At 28.5% G+C, this 19,276-nt stretch overlaps 4 protein-coding genes across 4 annotated transcripts in view; 3 read left to right on the top strand and 1 right to left on the bottom strand.

Moving 5' to 3' along the window:
* The first annotated feature begins 252 nt into the window (after window positions 1-252).
* LOC134837395 (bcl-2-related ovarian killer protein) overlaps window positions 253-19,276 on the top strand; it is a 31,140-nt gene continuing 12,116 nt past the window's right edge. Inside the window, exon 1 of the mRNA XM_063852767.1 lies at window positions 253-419. The gene's annotated coding sequence lies outside the window, so the exon portion shown is untranslated. The remainder of the gene's footprint in view (window positions 420-19,276) is intronic.
* On the bottom strand, window positions 7,896-9,523 carry LOC134837390 (protein yellow-like). The gene is made up of 2 exons (XM_063852760.1): window positions 9,515-9,523; window positions 7,896-9,284 (listed from the first exon to the last, which is right to left on the bottom strand). Exons 1-2 carry the CDS (start codon window positions 9,521-9,523, stop codon window positions 7,896-7,898), a joined length of 1,398 nt encoding a protein of 465 aa, XP_063708830.1.
* On the top strand, window positions 9,584-11,128 carry LOC134837391 (L-dopachrome tautomerase yellow-f-like). The gene has a single exon (XM_063852761.1). The coding sequence runs from the start codon at window positions 9,584-9,586 to the stop codon at window positions 11,126-11,128; it is 1,545 nt and encodes a 514-aa protein (XP_063708831.1).
* LOC134837392 (uncharacterized) lies at window positions 12,683-14,047 on the top strand. The gene has a single exon (XM_063852764.1). The coding sequence runs from the start codon at window positions 12,683-12,685 to the stop codon at window positions 14,045-14,047; it is 1,365 nt and encodes a 454-aa protein (XP_063708834.1).

The following is a 19,276-nucleotide window of genomic DNA, read 5'->3' on the forward strand; positions in this document are numbered from 1 at the left end:
AATTTTTAAATTTTGAAGAAAAAAATATTTTTCATTTAAGAAAAAATAAATAATTAAATAGAAAAAATAGATTTAAAAAAAATTTTCTTATCAAAAATTAATAAAAAAAAATCTCTAAAAATTAAAAGAAATTAATTCTGAAGAAAAAAATATTTTTTCTTATCAAAAATAAATAAAAAAAAATGAACAATAAAAAATTTCACAAGATCGTAACTTGCCGATAAAGAAAAAAAATTACCAACCTCAGTTGTGTACAAAAATGTTGCACAAAAATATTTCATTATTATTTTTAGTAGTATTGGAGTGAGGAATTACGTGACGAGTGTAATTTGATAGGCACTTGAGGTAAGCGAAGCCTCGTTGAGTGACACAATCATCACACAAGCAAATAACAGGAACTGCCAGCCATATTTAATCAGGTGAGACATTCTCTCGTCAGCATCGTGAAATGTGTGAGAACAATTTAAATACCTTCGATACCTTTGATCTTCCTTCTTTTCGTTCACATGTCGTGTCAAATCGACGTCGGTCAATCGTGTCTGCGTGTTTTTACCGCTGCAATAAACTAAAAGAGAACAATCAAAACGATTTTAATTAAAAAAAAGTCGTCACGGCAAACAAACGTGATGTCGAGTGTCGCACAAGACCAATGTCGGGGGTCAAGAAGTCAGAGAATTACTTTCGAGTAATAATCATACAGAGCACATATATCACCTTGCAGCACACTTTATAATGCACGAAATAGTGCAGGCAGACAAAAATAACATTTTCTACCTAATTAATATTCATTTGTGGCTGTGTCCTTCTTTGTTGTTGCTGCTGCTGGTGTGTGGCGACGACGGCGTGTAGTGGTGATGCAACAATCCTCATGATGTTTTAATTTTGTGGTGAATTCGATGGTGTTGCGTGCACTAGCCAAGCCAGGCAAAAGATGAGTGGAAATGTTGCAAAATTTTATGTATTCCGCACGTATTTTGCGATGAAATAAATGGTCTAGCTCAAGTCTCTCTCTCTCGTGTTCTCTCCAGTGAGGGTTTTGTGTGCTTTTATGTGGCACTTTTGGCACCTGTCTACCGCATCAAGAATGAATTTTAATAAAATAATGGTTGATAGTTCCATGCCATTTATTATTCATGCGTCTGTCCTTTTATTTTGTATCCCCAGATGTAAGAGTCAGTTCTTGCTGTAATAATAAAAAGTCTAAAATAGTAAAATTGACAAGAAATTCGAAATAAAAATTATAAAAACTTACCAATACTTTCACTTTAAATCGGGTTTTGATAAAATAAAAATATTTGATAAGTCTGAAAAATTAAATTAAGATAAAAAATATTAAAATTTTAAGTAAAATCTAAATTTTAATTTTTTTTATCTAATTTTTGAAATTTAAATTTAAAATTGTCAGAAAAATTTCAAACTTATTAATAAAATTTTTCAAAAAATTTAAAATTTTTGATAAAATTGATTGAAAATTTTTCGAACTAATTTTTATTTAACATAATTTTTGTTTTGATTTTTTAATAAAAAAAATATATGAAATATTAAAATATAATAAATAAATAATTTGGCCTTGAATAAATAAAATTTTAAATAATTTTGACATATTTTTCTTAAGATTTTTTTTAACTTATTTTTGTTTTTTTTTTAATCGCTTAAGATTTTTTTTTTACATTTTTAAGCAATGTTAATTTACTTCAAAAAAAAGAATTACCAAAAAAAAAATATTTTCATTTTTAATAGTCTTAACTTTTTCAGAATTTTTAACTAAAAATATACTGAATGAAATAAAAAAAAAATTAAAAATATTTTCAAGTTCAGTTAATATTTTTTTTCAACAGAAAATAAATGATAAATAATAATTTCATTTAAAACAGATTTAAAATTTTAAAAATATTTTTTAAAAATTATAAAAATAGCAAAAAAAAATAATTTTTCAAATTGATTTTAAATAATTTTGACAAAAAATTCGAAATGTTAACTTTAAACTAAAAAAATATACTGAATTAAATAAAAAAAAATAAAAATTATTTAATTTAATTTTTATTTTATCAGAATTTAAATGATAAATTATTTAATTTAAAACAAATTTAATAATTTAAAATATTTTTTAAAAATTTAAATAAAAAAATAAAAATTCAAAATTTTTTATTTTAACTTTATATAATTTAGTAAAAAACTTTAATTAATAATTTTTTAAGTTTTTTCTTTCATAAAATTTTAAAAAAATTAAGCTAATTTTTTTCTACCGACTTAACTTAACAACTTTTCTAACTTAATATTCCTTAAAAAGTAATAAAATCCCAAAATTTGACACGAAACAACCTCATAAAATGCTGACCTCCCATTCTACCTTCATTTAGCGGTGTACAATCACCTGCGCGATCGCTTACTTTGTGATACAGTATATCAGAAAATCTCTGCCGGCGGCGACGACGACGACCAACATGATGATGGTGTTACAACTTAAAATCAACTGCTATTTGTTAGTCATTTACCCATAATTTACTGTCAATCACCAATCACTTGATTTGGTGTCGCGCATTCTGTATTTAGTTATCGTGCTTGCATGTTTGTAACGATCATTAATTCATTAATCACTTCCACCATTGAAACATTTTGCTGGCATATGGACATCGCTAAATAATACATGTAAATAGTGCACAAAAAGAGAGGAACGAACGGAGATTAGAGGCGATTGATGTGACGACTATTAGTTCGATATGGGATGCAAAATTTCGTGTCATTGTAAAATTTGTTTATCTCCACTATTTTTTTTTTTGTCTCATCAAACAAAGCACTTTTGTAGTTTGAACTAATTTATTTGACGATTTTTTTCTAATTTTTTCTAAAAAACACGTTTGCGACTAATTGCATCCAATTAAGGGACAGAATAACGGTACCACGATCATTAACGAGAATCGGCACAAATAGCTTTCACGATTTCTACCAGGCTTTTGGGACATTTTGAGGGATCCTTTTTATACAAAGCACATCCTTGATCTTTTGTTTTAACGTTGTGTTTCTCCGCGAGATCCAACAACCATCTTACTTGCTCGTCCGTGGGTTTATTTGATTCTGCATCGTCAAGTGCGTTCGGTGATGGACGAGCTTCGATAAGTGCAATACTGAAAATTGCCAAAATCTGTAAGAAAAAAAATATTAAAAAATTATTTTATTTATTTTTGAACAAAAATTCTTACAAAAATGCAAAAAATCGTCTTAAATGATGTCATTTTAAATTTATTATTTTTTTTATAAAAATAAAGAGAGTTGAAACGTGCACGAAGTCGAATTAAAGCAAACTAAAATGAATGTGCACTTGACACCACAATTTATAATAAGAATAATTTGTTTATTTTTTTCTGCAAATATTTACAAAAAACAAAAATTTTATAGTGAAATTTCGCACAAAAACTCGGAAGTGCACCTTTTCTTGTTTAAAGAAAATATTTATTCACAATTTCAAAGTAAAGTGGGCGTTCATAAGCTTTTTTTTAATGCTAGACCGATAAAAAAATTTTTCTTCGACTATATTTAAAAACTCACCTAAGCCATAAATTACCAACCATTTATTGATAATAAATAATAAATAAAATGCGAATCAGTCACTTCACACACGCAACTATTCGCGCACAATTTTTTTTTCTCTTTATTGACCATCAGATTATTATTATGGAGCATTTGCTGCCGTGCTTGTGCTGAAACATGATTTATTGTTGTCATTTGTTGCGTTGATCATGTTGAGCTCTGTTTCTCGTTGATCACCCGGCAATTTGCTTATCACCTAAAGCCACGAAAAATTTTATTGAATGATACGATGATGATGAAATATCTGGATTCTGGCTGCAAGTTAAATGAAACATTTTAATAAAATACAAAATTAACTTTTTTTAATGTTTTATGATAAACTAATAAAAAGTGATAAATGAGATTTTTCTCGGAATAAAAAAAAATAAAATGAACACTGTGAAAAATTCATGTTCACAAGTTAAAAATGAGTTCTAGGAGACACAAAAAATTTGAAATTTTGGCAATGAAAAATTTTTAAATGTTTAACATTTCTTAATTTTTTGAAACTTTTTCTATGAGTAAAAAATTATTACCTAAAAATTTAAAATAAAATAAAATAAAATTTTAAAAAAAAGTATAAAAAAAATAAGTTTTGAGTGTTTTTGTATTAAAAATATTTATCAAAAGATTTTTCTTCTAACAATCAAAAAATTTCTTGATTAATTATTTTATATTATTATTTAATTAATTTATTTATTATTTTAAATTAAATTAGGTACTAAAAAAAAATTAAAATTTTTGTAAAAATTGAAAAAACCGTAAAATAAATTAAAAAATTTTTATTTTTTTTTAATTAGGCCGCTCCAAATTTTCAATTTTTTATATAATTTTTTTTTATACTAAAAATTAAAAATTTTGTCGATGAAAAAATAACTTAAAAATTTTTTCCAGGCGAGATTTCAAAATTCATATTACCACGGTAAATGGCATATTTTTAACGCATTATGAACGCTATAAGTTTTTTGAAATACTTAATTGATACAAAATAAAAACATTTAAACAGATTTTTGTGATTAATAATTTTATATTTACTTATGTTTTTAATTGAATTTTTATTATGAAAATTCAAATTAAAAATTTTGTAAAAAAAATTTGTAAAAACTTAAAAAATTTTTATTTTTTTTAAAAAAAATTTCGAAAAATAATTTCAATTTTTTAAGATGAAAAAAAATTTGCAAAATAAAAAAAGAAATTTCTTCAAAAACCGTTTTTTGTCTTTACATATTTTTTCAAGGAATTTTACAAAATTTTTAAAAATGAAAAAAGTTAACAATAATAAAAATTAAAATTTTTTTCAAAAAAAATTTTTCAAAAACAGTTTTTTAACGAAATTTTTTTTTCAAAAATTTTAAAAATACCAAAAAATTTCATAAATTATCAAATTTTGAAAAATTATGAACCATAAAAGATAAAATATTGATTTTTTTAACATTTTGTACATTTTTATAACAGTTTAATTTTTTTGTTTAATTTGTGCAATTTAAATTTCAATTTTGAAAAGTTTTTGGGACAAAAAGTTTAAAAAAAAATTTGGAGCGGCCTTATTTATTTTGAAAAAAAAACGTTAATTTTATAATGATTTTTAAAAAAATCTTTTTTAAGCTTTTTATTTATGTTCCTTTGAATATTATCAAAAATCTTCACCTCAAAAATTATTTTCACTCCAAAAAATTTTTTGATGCCACAAAAATTATAAAAACAAACTAAAAAATTTTTTTTTTCACAAATTCTTGATTTTTTTATATTTTAAATTTCGAGACATCAATTTTTCACAGTGCAATGAAGATCAAGTCAATTTCTGATCTATTTTCAATCAAACCAGCAGACCACGTTTTCTACATTAAATAGAGAAAGAGAAGGAGAAAAATTTCTATATTTATCATTCTTTGAGGCAATAAATAACTCGAATAGCAATAAAATTCTACATAACACAGGATAATAATAATTGCAAGTGACTTATATTTGTGGCGTTGTGCTGGGAGAAGTTGGAAGCAGTAAATTTTATTATTACTACCGCAAATGCACACCACATACATTACATAATTACTTTTTGTGTTTATATATATTTCATTTCGTTCGAGTTCATTGAATGTCCATAACTTGGACAAATATGTTTTATTAATGATCGGGTTCTCGAAATGATAACTTTAAGCAATGACAACAGAAAAAAATTGATTTATTGTTGAAATATTGCAAGCTTTTGGCAATTTTCGGCTTGCAAGTAGCTTGATGTGCAGCGCAATGACAATCAAAATAAAAGTTTTATCCGACTTTTGCATGAAATATGGGTCCGAGTGTAGTCTTAATTACTGGCTGTCAACAAGCAGCGTGAACGGTCGTGTAGGTAGGTATTATTTTAACAAATCTTGTCATTCGATTAATAATTTATGTTTGTGGAGCGTAGTTGTTTCATATTTATATTATTATTATTTAGATTTGATTGTCGGGCAGGGAAAGGCACCGATTTTAACCGATAAATGGCAATAATTTTGTTTAATTATAAACGCCTCAAGTTGCGTGATTTATGTGAATGACATTTAACTGAACATTAATGGGGCTTCCCAGGCAATAAATTTGTGTGAATGTGTCTTTAGATTTTGCTGCATTACGCATTTGAACTCATCATAGTTGTCTTAAGTTTTTTTTATCCTACATTTTGAGAAAAAAATATTTTTTTCTCATTAAATTTACTAAAGGAAAAAGTATTTAAGTGAAAAAATTTTTCGACTTAATGCTGAATCATAAGTTTAAAAATTCTTAAAGTAACGAAATTTTTAAATTTAAAAATTAATTCAGCTTCTCTTTATCAAAATTAAATTTTAGAAAAAAAAATATTGTTTGACTTATAACGAAAAATATTTTTTAAATCTTTATTGTTTTGTCTAAAATTGGCTTAAAAATTTTTTAATCATTTAAATGTAATTTTTTAACATTTTCTTGAAATTTTATTCCTTAAATAATTTTACTTTTTTCCAAATTTAAACTCAAAATCGGTTAATAATTTTTTTACTTATTTTCAAGCTTAAAAAAAGCATTTCAATGAAATTATTTTTAATGTCTTTATAAAAATATTAATTAAATACAATAATTTTAATTTTAAAAAATGCTGAAAATCTCAAAAACATTTAAATTTTTAATTTAATTAAAATATTTTGTTTTTAAATTTGAAAGAATAAATATTTTAAAATTAAATAAAATATTTGAAATAATTATTTAAAAATTAAAGAAAAATATTTTTCAAAAATATAATTTAAAATAATTTTAATTTAATTTTAAAATTTTATTTTTTTTTATTTTTTAAAATAAATTTAATCAAACTTTGTGGTTAAAAAATTAGAAAACGTAGTATTTTAAAATTATTTAAAAAAATTTGTTAGTTTTCTACGATTGGAAAATTAATTCGCAAAATTTAAAATATTTTGTAATTTTTTTAATATTAAAAAAATTATTTTTATATAAGAAAAAAAAAATCAAAATCTAACATAAGGCAGGCGAAAATAAATATCAACCCCAAAAAATATAAATTTTCAGAAAGTTAAAGTTAAAATAACTTTTGTGTGCCCAAAAAACTAAATTTCCAACTAAAACAATATTTTCACCTAATTCACAATAAATTAACTAAAAGTTCAAGAAAATTTCTTACAAAATTTCTTCACAAAATCTTCGCAACTTTGTAGAAACCCATCTCATTAATCCCTCGAAGGCATCATTTCCAACCATGCAACTGACTTCATTTCACAGCAGCAAATTACCTACTTCTGCTTTGACGTTCACTCAACAATCCCGCAATCGCTATTTTTATTAAAGACCCGCAGCTTCTTTTTTTTTGCTTGATGTGCGCCTTAACAACTTCACAGCATGACTCATTTCGCATAATAACAATTTCAAAGCGAACGGAGATAAATAAGCGCCACATCATGCATTCGGCCACCATCAAGTACTTTAATCGAATAAATGTAAAGTTACTTATTTATTTGTACTTTTATGTGCCTTCTAGGTAATTGAGTATGTAACACGCGCCCACACGAAAAAAACGAAAAAAAAAGTTTTTACAACAATTTAACTTTTTTTTCCTGCAAAATTGCATCATGTGTCGGAATTGTCGTTATTTCGGATCACGCAACAATTTTATTTATCTCGCCTTCACTTGCATCTGCGTCGAATGCGTTGCCAGGCAAGCAAAAATCTGAATTATGTGAAAAATTGTCTCGATAATGAGCATAGTGGTACGTAATGAGACATAATAACGAGTGCATTTTTTGTTGTAAGTTTATTAATATTTACTCGAATTTACAAAAAATTTATTGTTTTGTCACCTTAGAATGTCAATCTGAGTTGCAAGCTGCTTTTTTCTGCGCATTAACTGTCTCGTAGAATTTTTTGGCGTCCATGTGCGGTGACGGCAGAACAAATTTCATGTCCAAATCTTTGAAATATCCCTTGCAATCGGGATAAAGTTGCTGCACTTCCTTGACATTAAAGTAAAAAATCCTGAAATTCTTCGTTTTTTGGTTCAATCCGTTCTTTTGGATGTCAAAAAGATTATTGGACAAGAAATAAACTTGCGAATCGCCCGGTTTGTCGGAATTCAGACAAACGCTCGCGATGTAAGGGTATTTGGAGCGATCTTGTACAATCAGCTGGACATCATCCGATGACACATGTGACTTTTTATTATAACAAACGATGGCGTGATTTTGTTCTTGCGCCCCAAAAACGACGTCATCTGATGCCACCATGCTGTTAAGTTGCCCTTTTTCGTTCAAACAACCGACAATTTTGATGTTGTTATCGAATCCCTTCAGCACGGAGTTATCCGGGTCCTCTAAAACCGCATACGGAATGCTATAAAGTTCCTTTCCGGGTCTTTTAGCAAAATGTAGCTTAGATCCATCGATTATTCCAGCTGCTCCTAACAACGCCACGTACGAGTGTTTCGTGTAATCGGGTAGCGTCACTTCAAATACCGCATCATCGGGTTCCGGGGAGAGTTTTATACCCTCATATGTCCACATGTACTCCGTTTTCAGCGAAAAAACGAGAATTTTACCGTCTAACGAGTTGAAAACGTAAATAAAGCAATCGTCGCATCCAGAAGCGCAGTTAACAACGAACGACTGGTATCCCATAACGTTCCGCTCATTGTAAAAATCTTCTGGGAACAACCAGCAAGCCATAAAGGGATTTTCTCCGGCAGCTGCTGACAAGTTATATTGACACAAACACGGCTCCTGCATCTCCACAGACCCAAATCTTCCGCTTTCGTCATCATAATGCCCCGAATCAAGCACCCACAGCACGCCACATTTGCTGATTTGCATATCCACGACATTCGTGAGGTAATATTTGGCTTTGGGACACACACGGTAAGTCGCCAAAGTATTAACTTCGCAGTTTGGATAGCATTTCAGCTTGGGGCAAACCTTATCACTTGTGATGTCGCTCATGGAAAAGTAGTTCAAGGTCGAATAAACTCCCACAACGCGGTTCATGGCAACGAAAACCTTATCCTTGTGCACCAAAATCTTGTTTGGGACCGCTTTGTCTATCAAATAATTCCCGTTAGTGCCATGTTCATTGCAAAAATTCTCCAAATCCTCGGCGTTGTTGTACGTAAAATTCTCCCATTCGGTGAAATTGAAGCTGCATAACTCGCTGACAGGTACTTTGTTGGTTACTTTTGGCTTTTCGCAGCTTTTGTGTGCATTTGAGGCCTGAAAAAGCACAAAAATAGTGAAAAATAATTTTAAAAGAGACATGCTCGTGTCTTTGAGGGCTTTAAAGAACTAGATAAAAGCCAGAAATGCTCTTATTTATATGAAATAACGATTACGAGGGCGGTTCATGAGAAAATGCAAGCAAAAAGAAAGCTCCCAAAAAAATCGGAAGCATGTAAGAATTTCGTAATTCTTGCATAACTTGTCAAAATTTACGAATTTCTCACGTTCCGCATTTTCCTTGTTCAAATATAAATAACAAGAAGTTTAAATTTTCGTCGCAGAGTCTGAAAATAATGGTCGAGTTAACAATATTCCTGTCGCTTTTGATCTCCGTGGCATTTGCTGCAAGTCCTTGTGAGAAACCCACAAAGGATTGTAACAACAAAACCAGTTTCGTGAACGAAGTGAAAGCTCAAACGCTGTGTAGCTGGGAGAAACTACTGTGGAACGACGATTCCGTGGCAAATGTTTGTTCCGAAAATCAAGTTGCATCGAAAAATATCCCGTGGAAATTTGTCGTTATCAATTCGCACGTTTACGTTTTAATTCGTTCGAAAAATCCGGGCACTTACAGCTCCTTAAATCGCTTTTTAATTACCGATGCGGTCGCAAACACCAAAAATACGGATGGCTCGTCGCAATGCCCCGCTCTTGATTGTTACCCGAGTTGCGAGGAAAATCAATTTTTTGCATCGGACACGTGTGAAGCCAAATTACCTGAAATTATCGATGCTGTGGATGTTTTTCGTGACAAATGTGGTCGCTTGTGGGTCTTCGATACCGGGTGCTATCACAATGGCACGCAGTTCCAATGTGTCCGGGCCAGTAGTTTGACGGCATTTTCCAGTGATGATGTCTTGCTTGAACGAATTAGCGTCGAAGAATACGAGTATTCTGAAACTTACTCCGCGATGATTGTAAATGATGACGAACTGGATTGCGAATCTGGCGAAGAAAAAATTTATTTTTATCTCTTGGATTCGAAGAGAAAACACATTCGCACTTATTCGTTGAACGAACGGAAATTCTGGGAGTTTAGAGCTGTTCCTTTCCGTCCGGAACCGTCTGAGAGCAATTTTGAGGTGCAAATTTCGCAAAATCAGCACTTTACGTACACCGTTAATACGGGCGTTAAAAATGCCGTTCGTGGTCCGTATGGGTTGTTTTTCCATTGTGGCGCTGGAAAATATTTGTATCATATTCCTTATGCAGTTTTGAACAACGAAGAAGCTTCCAAGCAGAACGAACTGACTTTCCAAATTGAAAAACTCACGAAATTCAATAAAAATGGACAAAGTGTCGGTTTGTTGAATGACGGGAATATTTTTTACTTCCTTCAAATCCAGAACGGAGCCGTTGCTTGTGTAAACGGTGCCGAATTAAAAGACTTCCAACTCATCACAGTTGATAAAAAGAAATTTTCGAGTACTTGTAGCATTCAATTGTATGCCGACAATACTGGAAAGAAAATCATGGTTTTCTCGAATAATCGTTTTGATATTCATCAGAATGGATTGAATGAAACTCAGCCGAATTTTGTGATTTCTTACATTGATCCGAAAGATGTGGAGACTTTTTATCCAGAATGCAAGGGACACTTTATGGATGTTTACAGGCCACCAGGTGCTCCAGCTGATTATTTGGCAGTTGATAAATTCCAACAAGCAGCTGCAGAAAAAAATGAATGTCCGCATGGAAAGGATAAGAAGGAAAAAGTTGAGTTAAGTCGCAGTGACGAAGCGTTGTATCAAATGTTGTTGGCGCAGATTTTAGGACAGCAAAAGAAATTGTCACCGGATTGTATGCAAAAGCAAAAGCCGGTGGTTTATGGATTGTAATTTTTTCGCTAAATATTTTTTTTTTAAATTATTAGGTTGCGTCAAATTAGTTTTCAGCTTTTTGTCACTTCAAAAGTCGAAAATTTCAAATTAAATAAAAAAATTATTGAAAAATTTTGAATTATTGCATATTTTTTTCAAAAGAGGAATACATTTAAATTTTTATTTATTATTTAATTTTTCAAGTCAGCGGGAAAAATATTAAATTAAAGTTGAACAATGTGAACAATTTAAACATTTTATTTTTTTATTGAATAAAACAACATAAAAAATTACAGTTCTAATTAAAATTATATAAAAACTTGAAAAAAACTTGCTTAAGGCCGCTCCAAATAAAACCATTTTTTTAAAATAAAATGGTCTGAGAAAAAAATGTTTTGAAATACTATTTTCTTACAAAATAACAAAATTTTTGAGCTTTTAACGTTATTTTTCTTTTTTTTTAAATCTCTTTAATTATTGATTTGTATATTTAAAATTGATTTTAGAATATTTTAAATTAAAAATTTAAGAGAAAATTTTCATAAAAAACCGTCAAAAAATATTGAAAAATAAGTAATTTTATGAAAATTATTAAATAATTTTATAGAGTAAAAAATTCATGTTGAAATTCTATTTTCAATATAAAAATATTTTTTTTTAATTTTAAAATTTGTTTGAAAAATTATGAAAAAAAAACAAACAACGGTAATATTTATTGGTATTTCGACTTTTAAAATTATTAATATTTAGATGACGAAAAAATTAATTAACGAAACCAAAATATCTTTTTTTTATGAAAAATATCTATGTATTTTTGGAGATTGAATTTTAAAATTTAATAAAGAGGTATATAAAAAAAATCAAATAAAATAAGGTAATTTAATGTACCTAAATAATTATCGCTAAAATTTTTGAATGTTAAAAAATGACTAACTAAAATATTTATTATTGAATTAAATTACATATTGTTTATTATGGGACAATTAATTTTTCCGTTTAAAAAAATAACATTATTTTTTTCCAAAAAAATATAAAATAAATTAATTTAATTTAATTATTGAACAAATATTTTAGAAAGTAAATTTAATCTTGTGCAAATAAATTTTAAGAACTATTCAAAAACATTATAAATTATTCAAAATTAAAAATTATTAAAAAAAAAACAAAAAACGAACATTTTTGATTAAATTTTAAAATTTTTCTTTAAAAGATTTTCGACTTTTCTAAGTTGGATCGAAAAAATTGGTATTTTTTTATTTTAATTTTGAACAAAAATTTCAAATTAAATTTGTAACAGCCTTATTTACAAATAAAACACGAATTATGCAACTTTTTTATTTTTCTGACAGGGTCAATATCAAACCTGACCTAATTATTTTAACATTTTTCCATTCATAGCACGTACCTTTAAACAATTCTAACGGCAAAAAATCAAGTTTTTACACAAAAAACTACGAAACGTGTTTTAAACTAACTAAAATTCTGGAAAATTTTAACTTTTGAGCACATCTAATTAAATTTTTTGAGTATATAAGAAAAAGCTCAAATTTCTAGTTACATCACTCTTCAAAAATGTTTCTTATCGCGATCATACTTTCACTTCTTCACGTTGCCCTGTCATCTCACGAAGAGCAAAATTCCTGGAAACATCAAAAAGTCGTGAACAAAGTGCCACTTTACGAGTTTTGTCATTGGCACACAATCGACTGGGTTGGTTTGGAACATCGAAATGACGAAAGTCCGTGCAATTTACATGGCGACAAAGGAAATTACATCGCAGAGAAGAATATCCCGACAAAATTGCGTCTTTACAATGGACGTGCCTATGTCGTCATCGAACGAAGTGTCGGCGTTTACTCGTCCTTGAGTTATTTTGACCTGTGTGACGTTGGCAAAAACAAAGAATGTCCGAAATTGAAGTGTTTCCGCAATTGCGCCCGGAATCAATTGGCCGAATTGGGAAAATGTCCCGATGACGATGTGAATTATTTGATAAATGTTCGCGATATTCAGTTCACGCGAGATAAAAAAGCGTGGGTGCTTGACATTGGAGCTTATTTTTTGAACGAATCGACGCCAGTTTTTCATCGTGCACCACGTCTTTGCTTGTATGACGTCTCTTTGGCAACACCATCACAGAAATTTTGCTCATCTTTCCCGACGCGACTTTACAACGCTGGAAACCAACTTGGCTTGAACGCCATCGAAGTGAAGGAAGATGGCGACAAAAATGATTTTGTGTACATTTTTAATGCAGCAAGTGCCACAATTGTCGTCTATTCTGAAAAGGAAAATAAATTTTGGGGTATCCGAGCAGCTCTTTTCAAAGCCGAGCCATCTCAAAGTTTGTTCACTTTCAACTTACCGCATCATAAAGAGCACAAATTTGTATCTCGCGACGGCGTTTTCAGCGGAACTTCCGACAAATATGGACTTTTTGTGAGTGCCAAGGCGAGCGATGATCTTTATTACGTCTCGTACAGCACGTTGGACGACAAAATGAACGAATTTATGCCTGAAACGACGTTTGACATCTCAGACGTTGGTACTTACAACCCAAATGGACACACTTACGACTTCCTTCGACACAAAAATGTTCTTTATTTCATCCAACCGGAGCGACATGCGCTTGTTTGTGCCAACAAAAAATTCGAAGTTACCGAAGAAACGCTTCAAGTTTTGTCTGTTGATCCTGAAAAACTCGCTCATTTGACAAGCATTGATTTTTATCACCAACATCCCGATAACAGAGAACTTTATTTGCTTTCCAATAACTTAGTTGACATCAAAGTCAATGGATTTGATAAGAAAAAGAAAAATTTCGTCATAAGTGTTGTGGATCTGGAAGAAGTTGAAAGGCTAAATCCGGAATGCTTGGGATATCACAAAGGGCACCGTTATTTAGACTATCCATATAATACGTGCACTAGAAAATAGGTTGAGATAAGATTTTTTTTTAGAAATAAACATGAACGTTAATTAAATTGCATTTCTTTCAATTGACGCCAATCTGTGTTTGAAAGGTGAATAAAATTAATTATTTGACTTTTTGTTAACTTCCCCGCCTCCAATTTTTTCACGATGGAAAAATAAAAAAAAAATAAAAATTAATTAAATTTAAAATTAAAAAAAATTAAAATAACAAAATATTTTTTAAAAAATGGAAAATCTTAAAAATCCAGTTTAAGAATTTTAAAATAACACTAAAAAATTAAAAAATAAAATATTTCATTAAGGCCGCTCCAAACAAATGTTTTTTTAAAAAAAAAAATCCAATAAAGTCTGTTAGATTTTTTAAAAATTGACCATTTTCTTTTCCGACTTTTTTAATGAATTTTAATTTTTTTAATTTTTTTTTTTTTTTGAAAATTGTATTTTAAATATTTTCTTCTTTAATTATTTTTTACAAAAAATTTCTTTTCAAAATTTTTTGAAAGTTATTTTTATGAAATTTTTTTGTTAAAATTTTTAACTTGAAATACTTTCAGATTTTAAATCATTCAATAAAAAGTAAATTAAAAAACATTAAAATATTTAAATAAAACTTTTCAAATTTTGTTATTTTAATGAAAAATTTCAAAACTTTTTTTTTAATTTTTTTTGAAAAAAATGTTTTGGGACAAAAACATCGGAAAAAATTTGGAACGGCCTAAATTTAAAAAAAATAAAATGTTTTGAAGTCTGTTTTTTTTTAAATAATTTAATTTATATTTTAATTCATTTTTAAAATAATTTAAATTTAAAAAATTACAATTTTATTTTAATTAACTTTTATTTAAAAATTTTTTAATTAAATTTTAAATTAACTTTTATATTTGAATAAAGTTTAATTTAATTTATTTTAATTTTAATTAAAGTTTTTAATTTTTTAAACTATGAGAATAAAAAATTATTTTAATGTAAAATTGATGCAACAAAAAGCCAAAAAATTAAATTTAGTCGCCTAATCGAGCTTTAATTAAGTTTGACATTAATTATGTGAGCAGCGTGCAAACATTTTCATTCGCATACGAAGATAATAATTAATATTTGCATGCACATGAATATTGTGACTTGTCAGTTAACAAGAATATTTACATTTATAAAGCATGTATCTCTTAACTCTTTCTTTGCTTTATGGGTTTGCACAATCCCACAAATGGAATACGACAAAAAATTGAATTAAAAGTTTCATGCATGAAATTTGCATGACTAACATCGATCGATAACGTCAATATATTGTTTAAATTAGTAGTTTTAGACTCCATCTCGCGTTTAATGCAAAACGCAAAAGTGCATTTTATTATTTTTTGCGCTTTTTTTCATTACGGACAACCATAAAAATGTCTTTTTTCCAATAAAAATGCACAAAAACAAAAATTAACATGAAACACTTTTAAAATTTATTGTTCCTGAACACAGATTGGTTGCGATTGGATAAAAATAAATTGGTAACACAGTCCCTTCAAGACACATTCATTAAAATTTTTCCAATAAAATCATGTTAACCTAATGTTCATAAATTAATATGAATATTTAATGCGGTGAAAAAAATAATATGAGAGCTTGAAATTAATTAAATCAATTAATATGCAAAATAAAAATCAATTAACCCTCCTCGGTTTCTGCTCTGAAAATGTAAGAGGCGATGATGCCCTCTAGCTGATCACTGATCAAACATGTCAAAATGATAATCAGATGCAAGCTTTGTTGTCACGATCCATCTACAAGAGTGTAAATTAAATATTTTTACAACGACTTTGTATCACAAAAATGTAATCTGATGTAAAATGATAACAGAGCAAGTAACTGAATCGCATTTTTAATATTTTTTATCTGGAGATTTTTGTGAAATTAGAATTAAAATTATTAATATTTTAATAAATAATTAAAATTTTCCTAAATTGTTATGTATTAATTTTTTTATTATTTAATCCAGTTTAAACTTAATTTTAATTTTAAAAAAATATAAATTTAATTTTTTAATTAAAATTAAAGTTAAATAATCATTTAAATTAATTAATTAATTAATTAATTTAATTTATTTAATTTTTTTGTTTTTTTTTTATTTGAACCTAAGAATTTTTATAAAATTTTGACTAGAGTCAATTTATTTTTTTTATTATTTAATTATATTTTTTTTTAAGAATTAAATAAATAAAATTATATAAATATTATGAAAAAATTTATTTCTTGAAAATATTTCAAAAATTTTATGATATTTGAAAAAAATAATTTAAAAACAGACAGACAATTTTTTTTATAATTTTTTTTTTAAATACCTATCATATAAAAAACCTCCGAGACAAAAAAAATTAAATACAAAGTTACCTCCCATTTTTTCGCGATTTTCATTGTATCTCTGATGCATGTGATTATGATTATAAATTCACAAAAACAAACTCGCGCCCCTCTTATTGAGTCATTTACATGATAGTTTTATAGTCTTTTAATCGCTCTTAATTATAGTCTATCGATATAATGTTATATGTAAAAAAAAAATATCTATAAAATGATTATGTGCTCGCAACATGATATCAATGTGCAATTTTATCAGCTTTTAATTTTCTATTGCGGAGCCGCGCGCCAATAGTGTGTGATACGCTGTAAATTTATTAAATGTAATGAAATAAAAATCATTGTCATGCCATTCTGCGAGATAAAGAGAAAGAAAGACAGGCAACGAAAAAAAAATTATAATTAAATACTGAACCAGTTCACGTTCTTGCTCGTTTAAAATAATAATCATAAAGAAATAATAACGAAATAACATTAAAACAACATGATGCTGTCAACTCGAGTGTAATTTGCCCTAAAGTTACAGTATCATGCTTGTCAGCAATATCATTGCGAAATGGGATATTCGTGATAAGGTGTTGTCTTTTATATGCGTAGATCATCATTAAATCTACTGTGTATGCAAACCTGAGAAATTACTCTGAACGTCATCGGAATATCATCATTAAATGAAAGGAAATGGCTTATTTTTCCGTTTTTTTTATTAAGTAGTTGAACATTACAAAAGATAACTTAAATATTGTTAATTTTCGTTTTTAAAGTGAGTATACAAAGGCAGACGATAAGGTTTTTGTTGAAAATTAGCAACATGTTTTTCGTATTCTTTTGGGCATTTAAATGCTTTGTGGTCAAGATGAATGGTGGGATATAAGAAATCATGGCGTCCTTCATAGTGTTTGTCCTGTTGCTTTCCATAGTCTTTAAGCTTGTGGTGGTACTTTTCCTCAAATTTGAGATATTCTTTGTGTATGTCTTCAAATTTGTGAAGATCTTTGTGATCGTGATTTTCTTTGTAGTCTTTATGTTTTGAATCACAATTAAAAGTACATTTTCCATGCTTATCTTCAGATTTGGGATGGGATGAATCACAATTAAAAGTACATTTTCCATGCTTATCTTCAGATTTGTGATGATCTTTGTGATCATGATTGATCTTTGTAATCTTTATGTTTTGAATCACAATTAAAAGTACATTTTCCATGCTTATCTTCAGATTTGTGATGATCTTTGTGATCGTGATTATCTTTGTAATCTTTATGTTTTGAATCACAATTAAAAGTACATTTTCCATGCTTATCTTCAGATTTGGGATGATCTTTGTGATCGTGATTATCTTTGTAATCTTTATGTTTTGAATCACAATTAAAAGTACATTTTCCATGCTTATCTTCAGATTTGTGATGATCTTTCTCTTTCTCTTCGAATTTATGTTGATCTTTGTGTTTATCTTCAAATTTGTGTTGATATTTGTGATCATGGCGATCTTTGCAATCTTTACATTTTGAATCACAATTAAAAGTACATTTTCCATGCTTATCTTCAGATTTGTGATGATCTTTGTGATCATGGTGATCTTTGTGATCATGGTGATCTTTATGCTTTAAATCACAATTGAAAGTACATTTTCCATGCTTATCTTCTAATTTGTGATGATCTTCGTACTTTTCTTCAAATTTGTAATGATCTTTTTGTTTATCTTCAAATTTATGTTGATATTTGTGATCATAATGATCTTTATGATCATGGAGATCCTTATGTACTGAATCACAATTAATACATTTTTCATGTTTATCTTCAAATTTGTGGTAATTTTTGTGATCAGAGTAATCTTTGCGATCATGGTGATCCTTGAAATCTTTATGTCTTGAATCCCATGAGGAATATTTTCCATTAAATCTATGATGATTATTGTAAAAATTCTTATCGCCATTGAAATTATGATCAAATCTCCAATCCTTGTTAAAGCTGTCCTTATTTTCCTTACATTTAGGACATTTTAATTCGTAATGATCAACATCTTCTTTGCTTATTTGGTAGTCGTTCTTTTTTTCCTTACAGTCAGAACATTTTTCGTCTTTATCATTTTCTCCATAATGTCTATCACTATCCAATTTGTGGCGATGCGAAAATTCATGATCACAAGCGTATTCTTTGTGAATTTTTTCCTTCACATGATGTGGCACTTCTTTGTAATATCCCAAACATTCTGGATAGAGCCAAAGTGCTTCTTTGACATCAAAGTAATAGAAAGTAAAACTACCTTTGCCATATTTGAATTCGTTGTACTTCATGTCCAACATGTCAATTGACAAGAAATAGAGTTTTGGAACGCGTTTGTATCCCACATCCAAATAAAAGTCCGTGATAAAAGCAAATTTCGAGTCTTGCACCAAAAACTGCGACGTATCTAGGGATTTATTTTCATTGTAACAAACAATTGCGTGATTCAGTTCTTGAATACTGAAGATTTTTCCCTCGTACTGCGCCATGGCACTTGTGAATCCATTCATATTGAGAGTTCCAACTACAGATTTTTTGTATCTTCCCTCGTCTTTCACATCGTATTGCAGTTTCGTGTTAGCTGGGTTGTGCAAAAATGAATATGGCACGTTAAAGACTTTCAAGTTAGCACGTGGTGCCAATGTGAGAGAATCTTTTCCCAAAACAGCAGCAACGCCATCTTCAACGACGTAACTGTAGGTGGAGTAATCTGAAAGAGTGATTTCAAAGTTGGTCAGTTGAGGTTCCGCTTGAAGATAAATGTTGTAGAAAACGGAAAAGCTCTTGGTTTGGAATGAAAATACCACAATTACACTTGTTCGGGAGTTAAAAAGATATACGAATCTTTTGTCACATCCTTCCTTCGCATTTACCAAAAGATTTGTAAAG

Source organism: Culicoides brevitarsis, chromosome 1 (genome assembly GCF_036172545.1).
Source record: "Culicoides brevitarsis isolate CSIRO-B50_1 chromosome 1, AGI_CSIRO_Cbre_v1, whole genome shotgun sequence".
Taxonomy (NCBI): Eukaryota; Metazoa; Arthropoda; class Insecta; order Diptera; family Ceratopogonidae; genus Culicoides; species Culicoides brevitarsis.